This window comes from Vicugna pacos, chromosome 9 (genome assembly GCF_048564905.1).
Source record: "Vicugna pacos chromosome 9, VicPac4, whole genome shotgun sequence".
NCBI classification, from domain to species: Eukaryota; Metazoa; Chordata; class Mammalia; order Artiodactyla; family Camelidae; genus Vicugna; species Vicugna pacos.
In genome coordinates this window covers 33,695,973-33,706,779 of record NC_132995.1, presented here as the reverse complement: position 1 = coordinate 33,706,779, position 10,807 = coordinate 33,695,973, and the positions used below count along the sequence as shown (strand labels likewise).

Sequence of the window (10,807 nt, the reverse complement as noted above, 5' to 3'; positions counted from 1 at the left end):
GTTTGCCTTAGGATTGACTTTAAAAACAAAGCCATCTGTGAATCTAAAAATTAAACAATATGTGTTTCTCATGGATTATGAATTGTCTCTGGGGGATCAGGCTGTATGCAAATGCTGTGGCAGCAACAGAAGTTCCTCTGCTCTGGGACACAGCCATCCCTGTGGAGAACGTACCCCATATTTATAAGTATTGTGCAAATAAAAGAGCAATTGTTAAACATGGGTTTATTTGGGCATTATTATCAAATATGATCAAAGACAAAATTCCCTGAGAGCTCTGCCTGATCACCTGTGGTACTCAATATACAGCAATGGTACACGTACAAGGTGTATTTGTGTGCAAAATGGATCATTTATTTAGCACCCAAATCAAATTATAAAAACATCAATTCCATCGTAAAACAGGCACTTAAAAAACATCGCTGACGTTCTAAGTTTGCATCAAGACATCTGCACAATCTGGAGACCCAAATCCCGCTGCAGTTTCCAACGACAAAGGCAATTTTCACGAGTTGTGGGAAGCTGCAAGGGGAGCAATGGTGTGGAGACGACTGCCCTTCCAAAGGTCCAGTGGGTCCCAGGAATGCTGTTTCCTCCCCTGCCTGAGGTTCCCTCCTTGATCTCCAGGGGAAGAGTTTTGTGGTTGCTTAAACAGATTCTCAGTAACTGGTCAGGAATCTTCGATGTAATAATATTGCAAAATTTACAGAGGAGAAAAAAAACATGACCGAGGTCTCCTGCCCACTCACATCTGCCACATTAAGCTTCTCAAACTGGTCTCTTCATAACCAGCAACCCTGAAGTCCTGATTTCAATGCAATAAGGGGTGATTAACACCCTTTAATAACTACTTTGCAATTCCAAACGACTCCCTGACAGCTATTCTAGGGGGGGAATGGAATAACTGTGCGGGTGCTCGAGAGAGATCGCAGTGGCAAAAACCAGCTCAGTTTAACCATTTCCTTTCTAGGCTGACTGTACAGTTCTGTGAAGTCCAATTCATAAAGCCCTCATTACAGAAGAGGAAAGCAATGTCCTCTCTTTAGCAAAAGCCATGCTACTCATCACCTTTCTCTGTTCCTTCCTTATTCTTAGAGACTTTTTATGGAAATTGGGGTGACTCCCCATAAGAAGGAAGTTATTTATACGTAGGGCCAGCATTCTGGGGGTACTGTCCTTTGTGCAATGACAAGGAAGATGAAGCAATTAAGCTCAAGAGAACATTCTCGGAGCAGGTTAGGGAGGCTCATTTGTACATGTCCTTTGCAGCTAGTGAAACTGGACAGCTAAGGCTGCCCAACCTCCCAGGCATGAGGAATCCCAGTTCCAACTCTATTGCCATGTATGTATTAATGATCCTTATTTATGAAGGATTTTGATTTCTCCTCAGCTGTGGGCTCCTGGGTGAAGCAGACCTGGGCTGTGGGTCAGCAGATGGGACAGTCTTGGAAGACTTAGAGGGCCAGGAACATCCTCCAGCACGTCCTTTCCCCACCAGGTGGTACCACTCCCGAGACTGCTGCAGGAAATAAGTCACGAGATGGGACACGATGCTGGCCCTTTACAAAGTCAACTAGGTTCCCTTCAAGGACGCACAGAGGGATAAGTCTACAAGAGGCAATTCTGTGTTCTTCCGGCCTTCAGTCTTCCATGTCAGTGAATTTTCTCTTCTTGTAGTTCTGAACGAGGTTGGAAGCTGTGATCTGAGACGCCTGTCCCTTCTCCCAACATTGAAAGTCATTCAGTCCCTTCTGCCCTGTTTGAAACAAGCCCCTCTCCATCTCATCCAGCCTGGCTACCAGTGCCGAAGTGTCTTCGTTATAAGCATTCTGGGAGGAGTCCATGATGCGGCGGAAACGCCCAATAAACGTCTGAAGAAGAAGCGAGAGAGAAATTGGATACGTTTTTACCCCCAAAACGTTTACATGGCGTAAGAGGTCTGAGTCTCCTCTACCACTCAGGGAAGTTATTTCATGTGGCCAAGCCTCAATTTCCTTGTCTGTGAAATGGACTGTTATGAAAATCCAATAAAGTGACACGTGAGGAGCACTTAGCAAATGGCTGGCAAGAGTAAGCTTCTCAAAAAGCATTCTCCATCACTGTCATCAGTAACAAAGGCCATAATAATGTACTGTGGTCACATATAGACAGGTTTCAACCAGAAAAGACTCCTGATTTAACCGAATGCCGCTTCTCCTTTTTTCCAGTCTGAGAGCAGGAGGGAGACACACACGGTCTAGGGAAGTCATTTTACCATAAGGCTCTGAGCTCGTCACAAGCCCCTGCTACAGTTCCTTCAACCGTCTTATGGTGATGTCATCTTATATATAAACAGCCCTAATCTACAACATTTTAAAGCAGTGATGGAATAAGAGAACATATAACTCACTAAAAAAGGGCAGTATTCCAACTCAAGAACGTGTCCTAGTAACATTACAAGACAAACGGATTTTCCTTATTTTTAGCTTTCTGCTCAAAAGAGATGCAGAATCTCGAACTGTCTGTAGTCTATGTATTGACTTCTTTGTCTGAATGGATAGCAACCAAGTTTTTCTTTACTATCTACGTTAAAAACAGTACATGTCAGGCCAGACAATCCCTGAGGTTGATGGAGGGTGTTTGCACAGTCCAGGGAGCAAATGTGTCTTGAGCCAACAGTTCTTGTAAAACTAGAAACAAGGAAGTGAAACAGGAGCTAGAAAGGATGGTTTCTTCTAATATTAACAGAATAAAATATACTACGGAAAGTTAAAATAAGATTTTACCGTAAAGACAGAAATATGTGCATAACATTGTTTTCTCCATGGAAAACAATGGTCATAGTTACCATTTATTAAATGGCACAACATAATCTCACTACAGCACTATAATTTTGACACTATTATTATGTCCATTTTACAGGTGAATAGCTGATGCCTAGAGAGGTCAAGGAACTTGACTGAGTCACACTGCCAGGACACAGCTGGGCCAGGTCTGGACCCCAGAACAAGGGAAAGGAACAAGTAATCAGATAACGTATGTATCTCCAACAGGAGTCCTCAGACCAGTGCTGGGGCTGGGCTGGGACTTGTATGTTAGTGACTGTCATCTGTAATCAACTATCAGCCCTTTCTTATTTCCAGGACTTCCTGTTGGTCCTAACTCTTAGCAGCAAATTGAAGAGCGGCAGACAAGTAATATTTAAGTGTATACATAATCAGCAAACACAGCGTAATTGCAGGCTGACCTGTAATAATAATAAACTGACTGTAGAAATCACACCCTCCTACTGGGTAAGAGTGACGTCTGGCGGCTGCATAGCTGGCTCCTGAGACGTGGGCAGTGCCGTAGGTTTTCACATCGAGTACTTGCCTGCAGGAGAGACTGGGAGATGTCTGCATTCTCTGGGCTGTCAAAATGCAAGAGTTGGGAGCCAAACCCGTAGAAATGTGGCCCCATTTTGTGGAGGTCCACCACGTTAGCATCTGCACTGAACACGGTCCTCCAACCCTCTTGGTAGATCTTGGGAAGTTCCACGGAAAGGATCCGCCGCTTGTTGTCAAAAAGTCCTTTTGCCAGCCACAAGGGGAGTTCAAGCTTTGAGCCCTGTGTCAGACAGGATTGTAGATTTTTAAAACAAGTAACATAGTCAATGTGTGTGACAAAAAGGAAATGCACATGGCCTGAGAGGATTATCAATGTTGTCAGTTCTCTTTAGGGGAGTGACTGTTAAACACAGAAGATGTAGTTGTGACTTGAAGAAGTGAACTGAATGGGGTGAAATTTCATTCATGATGGAATGAAAAGAGAAAATGGGTTTATACATCAAAAACAGTCGGGAACAAAACTGTGGCTTTTATAAAGGGAAAGTTTTCTAACTAGCATAAATAAAAACTTTGCAGATACTTCAGAGGTATAGTAACTATTTCTACTTTCTTTGGATATGCAACATCTATTCCGCCTGTGTACTGACTGGGTGCCTACTATGTGCTTAGCACCCCTCTGGGTGCTGTGAGATATAAAGAAAAACAGGAGCACCCTGAGCTCAGGCTGCAGTCCCTCCCCATCCCACTTTGCAGCTTTAAGGATGACAGAACAGATAAACGTCTCTCCGTATTTTTTAAAGCCTTAACAAAACTGGAAAATAAGACGAGGTGGTCATGATAGACCAGAAATCAAAAGAGTTTTTTTTTTTAAACTAGGTTGAAGGAGGCAACAAAGGCATAAGACTCACAGGGGAGAACTGCTGTCAAGGCAGGAGTGGCCTTGAGGAGATTGTGAGCAGAGCTTTTGGCCATCCTCACAGAACTGTGGAGGAAAACACTGAGTTCCCAGTTGCCAAGGCAGTCAGGACATGAGGGGCCAGGATCCAAGAAAGAGGATTAATTAAGTCAAATTTAACAGGTTTACCAGATTTGACATAGATGAAGTGAGGCTCATGAATTGGAAAAAGGTCAGTTGACAATATCTAGACTAAAACATGGAGAGAAAATGCAAAAAGAGCCCAAGAGACATATGGAATATGATTTTTAAAAAGTCTAACATGCTAACATGCATGTAATTTGAATCCTGGAAGGGGAAGAGTGATAGATTGAGGCAAAAGAAGTATCTGGAGATAATGGCCATGAAATTTCCAAAGTTAAAAAAGGATATGAAATTACAGATTCAAGGAACATCATGAACACCAAGAAGGATAAATATTAATAAGGCCACAACTAGGCACACCTTACTTAGATTGCTGAAAAACAAAGACACAGAGAAAAGCAGCTGTTGGTGGAGGTGAGGAACATACTGCCTTTAAAGAGAAAACAACTAAAAGCTAAAGCCGATTTTCAACAGAAACCATGGAAACCACGAAACAATGGAAATGGCATGACATCTCTTACAAGGTGCTGACAGAAAACAACTGCTTATGTCAAATTCCATACCCAGTAAAAATATCCTTTAAAAGCAAAGGTGAAGTAAAGGCATTTCTAGACAGAAAGTGTGCATTGAAGAGTTACCATAGCAGGCCTGAGACTGCCTCCTGAGAAAGGCCTGCTTGCAGGGATGGCCCCTGGTTGGTATCTGGGAACTTGAATTTCAGAACAGTTCCCACATTCCCAGAGCTGATAAGAGCGATTCACTGTGCCTACACTGTTCGTACAGACAATGTGGTTCATGCTTAGCCTCTGCTTTCCTTCTGGGACTCTCTGTGCTATGCAGACAGTGCCTGTGGACACGGCCCCAGTAAGACCTCGGGTACCGAGTCTCTAATGAGCTTCTCTGGTAGAAACTATTTCACACATGTTGTCACAGTTCGTTAGTGGAATTAAGTGTGTCCTGTGTGACTCCACTGGGACAGGACTCTTGGAACCTTGTGCCTGGTTTCCTGCAAACTTCATCTCATATACCCTTTCCCTTTGCTATTTTGCTCTGTATCCTTTCACTGTGTTAAAGTTTAAACATAAGTATGACTAGATGAAGAGTCCTACAGTCTTAGTAAATCATCAGACCTGGGGTTGGTGTTTGGGAGCCCTTGTTCAGATAGAAATGGAAACTATCACCAGAAGACCAGAGGAAAGAAATCCAGAAGAGAGAATGAAAATGACCCTAGAAAGAAATACAGAAATGCAGGAAGGAAAAAAAAAGTAATGGAAAGAGTGAATAAGTGGGTAAATATAAAAACAACAGTAAGAATAAATAATAATGACGGTAATGTTTTACAGGATTTAAAACGAGTCAAATTAGAATACATAACAACAATAACATAAAAGAAGGGAGGGGAAAATGGAGTTCAAATGTTCTAAGATTCTAGCATCAACTGTGAAGTGGTGAAAGTAGTAATACATATAGCATTCTTGTTAGTCAAAAATGATCGTGTAATATTTAAGGTAGCCACTAAGATAATAGAAGAATAAATAATTAAAAAGAAAACTTTGATTAATCCACTAGAAGCCTAAAAAGGAACGTCAAACAGAACACAAAGAAAATAGTAGCAAGGTAAAAATAAACACAAATAAATCAATAATTAAAATAAACATAAACAGATTATATACACCAATGTAAAAATTGTCAAACTGAATAAAAACATTTAATTTTTTTTAATGGAGGTATTGCAGATTGAACCCAGGACCCTGTTCATGCTAAGCATACATTCTATCACTGAGCTCTACCCACCTGCCCCCAAACTGAATAAAAACAAAATCCAACTATATGCTGCTTAAAAGAGTCATACCTTAAATCTAAAGACACAGAAAGGTTGAAAATAGAAGAATGGAAAAAATGTCACACAAACAGTAATGAAAAGGAAGAAGCATTACTAGGGATTAAGAGGGACATTTCACAATAATAAAAGGGTCATTAAAGCCACAAGAAAAATATAAATATCTGTCTAAATGGACAGAAGTAAAAGAGCAAACGACAAGTCTGTGATCATAGCAGGAGACTTTAACATATCTCTTTAGATAAATGAGAAGTAGCAAACAAAAAAGGAAGAATATAGATCTCAACAAAACAAATAACAAACTTGACCTACTTTACAGATAGAGATTATGTGTTGCACACCATGACTTCACAATACACATCTTTTCAAGTCCATATAGAATGGTTAAACTGATCTTATGCCGGGGCTTAAAATAAGTGTTAACCTTCAAAAAACTGACATCATTCAAACTATGTTCTCCAGCCACTGTGGAATTAAGCCAGAAATCAAAACCAAAGAAAAAGTAAATAGCAAAATCCCAAAATGTCTGGACCTAAGTACCAGTCTTCTAAATAATCCATAAGCCAAAGAAAAAACTCACAATGGAAATTAGAAAATGTAATTAAAACTTGTGAAATGTAGTTAAAGCTGTGCTTAGAGGAAATGCTAAAAATGCATAAAGGAAAGTTGAAAAAAATCAGTGACCTCTGTATCCTTCTCAAAATGTGAGTGGGTGGGAGAGAACAAAGAAAATTAAATCCAAGGAAAGTATAAGGAAATAACTAATTAAGAACTTAATGACCTAAAAATAAAAGTACAAACGAGAAGGCTGACAGAGCCATTACCTAGTTCTTTTAAAATACGAATACAATCAACAAACTCCTAGTAAGACTAATTAAGAAAGAGCAAAGAAAGAGATCATAATTTCTTGATATCAAGAATAAAAATCAGGACACAGCTATAATCCTACAGACATTTAAAATATATTAAAGGATATTTTGAACATTATTCTACTATATTTGAAATTTTAGATGAAATAGACTCCAGGGGGAAAAACCAATGTACAAGAATAACACAAAAACAGAAAATCTGAATAGTCCTGTATCTATGAATGAAATAAAATATGTCATTAAAAACCCTCCTACACAAATCTCCCATGCAGAATTCCAAATAATTTACGTAGACACTGTCCTCAAAGAAGCGGAGCATAACACCCGGCTCCTTAAGTATGGCTGCGCATGACTTCCTTCTGGAGAAACAGTATGTAAAAGTGGAAAGAAAAGAGTAACTTTATAGTGAAGAATTCTGACAAACCCCACCTCAGCCAAATGATCAAGGTTCATATCCACATGACCAGTCATATTGATCGTATGTACCCTTGATATGATGTGGTTAAAACGGCACTGTACGGCTACGATCTTCCTCCTCAAAATGAGGTCTAATCTTGAGAAAACCTCTTCCTCCTCAAAATGAGGTCTAATCTTGAGAAAACCATCAGACAAATCCCAAACGAGGAACCCTCTCTACAAATACCTTGCCAGCACGCCACACAATTCATGGTCACTAAAAACAAGTAAAGGCCGATAAACTCAAAGCCAAGAGCAGCCTTAGGACACGTGATTACTAAATGCAATGTGGTATCCTGAATGGGATCTTGGAACAGAAAAAAGTCATTAGGTGAAAATGGAGAAAATATGAATAAAATAGCAACAGCGCATCTCTGTTTACGAGGATGTAAGAGAACGAAATCCTTAACTACCATAATGGAAAGTCAATATATAATGTCTAAATTTTTTAAAAATCAAGATAAATATGCAGGTGTTTCTTGAAGAAACGATGAAAAAAGCAGACAGACCCTGTGGAGACATGAAGGGTCATGAGGGAAAGCGCGGCAGAACCTATTCTTTGTTATCTTTTGGTACCATTTGACTTTTTAAACTTTGCATATGTCTTATTTTGATAAAAATTAACTCAAAACAGATTAAATAAAAACACCCATCTAAACAAAACTTAGGTTAATCAGAAAATCAAAAATAACCATTATGAGCCATGTTCCTGGGACAAACTCGAATTCGAAGTCACGCAGTCTCAATTTCCAGTCTCAACTCACCACTTACAGTTACACTCTGGCCAAGTTACCCAAAATTTCCTTATATGTAACAACACCTAACTATAGGGTTGTTGAAGGATTAAAGGGGTAATAGATGGAAAAGTCTACTCCCTCCATCACATCCATGCCTGCACTGAGTCCCTCAGTAAGTGGTTGCTGATACCATCATTATGCAGAAATGAATCTAGCAATTTGCGGTTCCCAGACATTATCTGATCCTACAGAACCCAAACCTGTTGTTTTGTTATAAGGCAAAAATGAGCAGGACCCTGGCCCTGAAGTATTCAGTAGATGACAATCCTTAACCATCAACACACATGAAGGTTAAAAGACACGGCTGAATTCGGATAGTTTCAAAAATGAAATCAGTGTCGGAGAGAGCCTGACGACCCATTATAAACTTAGTTTCCATACAGGAGGTAAAGGCCAGGTGGAGCGGGAGACCACTTTTGCGCGCGGGGGCCTGCGGCCACAACTCAACGCACAGCCCGGCCTCCCTCTAAACCTACAGATCCTACAGGGCAGCGCGCCAGCGACGACCGCCCCTAGGCCGCGAGGCCTACCGGGAGTTGTAGTCTCCCCGGGCCGGAAGCCGCTCCGAAGGCTTACCTGAGGGATTGCGTTGTCGGTCTCGGACCCTCCGCTCCGATCCAGGAAGAAGGCTCCGAGGCGCGGCATGGGGATCTCTGTGCGCACCGGGAGCTTCTCGTGGGACATGAGGATGTCGTCCAAGGAAAGAAAGTTCTCCTCAGGCCCCAGCGCACCTGACTCCACGCGGAAATAAGCCTCGGACATGGCGGCGGCTTGAGCTTCTCCGCTTCCACTCTAATGATTCGGGAGACCTCGGGGAGTCAAGGATGTAAAAGGAGGAGGAGGCGGCTGAGGCTGGTAAAGATTGTGAGGGTTGAGGAGGTCGCTGCGGCCGCCCAGCTGTATTCAAACTCTTCCCGCGCCCGGGGACGGGCCAGACAGAAGCAATCGGTCCAGGCGGGTCTGCCCAGGCAGGAGCAATCGACAAAGTCTGCGGATTTGATTCAGCCCGAGCCAGGGGAAACGGAGAAGTAGGTGGATCCGCCCGAAGTTTGCTTCCCGCAGTGTAGCCCAGTGTGAGAACTTTGAGAAGCAGCTGGAAATGCCTTTGAAGCTGCAGGTTGCATTTGCACTAGATTGTGTTTATGTGGTCCTTTACATGTTTATATGAAATTAAAAACACTTTGCAACACTTTTGGGGGCTTAAAAAGAAAGATATCTCTGCGCCCTCTGTCCCAGGCCTTATCCATCTGACCTACTTAATACAGCCTGTCAATCTCTGTGAATCTCTGTTTATCTTGGTACTTGAAAGAAACATTTAAAATAAAACAAAGCTCTAGCTAGTACCCCCAGACAGCTATTATGGACTGTTTGTAGTATTTTGGAGGAGGTATAGGATAGAGTGGGCCGAGAGGTGAAGCACATGGCTTGCAAAGGTCCTGAGTCCACTTCAAGACCTCCCAGTTCACTTTAACTTCAACTGGAAATTTCCTTTTGTGGCGCTTATTGTAGCCTTAAAAGAGGAAATCTGATTGGCCCAGTTCATCTCTTTGAGACAGGCCACAATGATCATCATTGGCCAGCCACTCTAGAGATTGGGTGCCCGTGTCAGGTGCCATAGCTGGTCTAGGGGAGGAGGACAGGAAAGGGATCATGTTACATGGTATCAGACTTAGGGGTGTTACTCAGGGCTATGGGTGGTGGCAGAGTGTTGAGAGAGGCACCATAGAACTTCTCTCATAAAGAAGGGCATTTTCTGGAGCAATTAGAGCTGTGAGCAGAGGGTTCATGGGAAAGGAATATGTAATGATCATTTTTTTTTTCATTTTCTGTATTTTATGATGCTTTGACTTAGGGCCTGGGAGCCCTGGGGAGGAACTGTTCCTCCCAGGGTGAGCTAATTCCGAGAGTAAGCAACAACTTGCCCGTGAGCATGCCTTCTGTGTACATACCAACTGATCCAAAGCCCATATCCCAACCACTTCCTTTATCTAACTGCCACATACCAAGTCAATATTTCCCCTGCCCTAAATCACCTCAGGACCAAGCACTGGACAATTAGAGACCAACTTTACAGCCCAGGGTCCACCAACAGTATTCAAACCATCCAATCCTAAATTTGCTGAATCTTGCCTAGTCTGCCTCGCCCATTTCTTCCCACAGAAACCACAATAAAGGCTCTGGGTCATGTTCTCCCCTCGTTTCTCTGCCTCCTGACTGACCTTGATACTTCCCCATGTGGCCCTGAGTGGCATAATATGCCCCCTTCTCTTGGGAACTGTGAGCAATAAGAATTCCTTCAATGGCACTGACTACTCTGTGTCATCACTCAGTGATGCCTGTGAATTAAATCTTGGGCATCATCAAGACAAGGGGCAGTGGGGGAGGGGGCCAAACAGTGGAAAGACTTGGCTGCTATTCTGGAGTTTAGTCTGTTCCATAGGAAATGGGAAAAAAGGGCTAAGGGTTTTGAGGAAGTAATAAAACCTATCTGAGCTTTGAGA

At 42.1% G+C, this 10,807-nt stretch overlaps 1 protein-coding gene across 1 annotated transcript; it reads right to left on the bottom strand.

Moving 5' to 3' along the window:
* Positions 1-330: 330 nt before the first annotated feature.
* Positions 331-9,540, bottom strand: GINS3 (GINS complex subunit 3). Its single transcript, XM_006214496.4, has 3 exons — positions 8,883-9,540; positions 3,352-3,585; positions 331-1,871 (listed from the first exon to the last, which is right to left on the bottom strand). The coding sequence occupies exons 1-3, from the start codon at positions 9,066-9,068 to the stop codon at positions 1,641-1,643; spliced, it is 651 nt and encodes a 216-aa protein (XP_006214558.1). The 5' UTR covers positions 9,069-9,540; the 3' UTR covers positions 331-1,640.
* Positions 9,541-10,807: the final 1,267 nt, after the last annotated feature.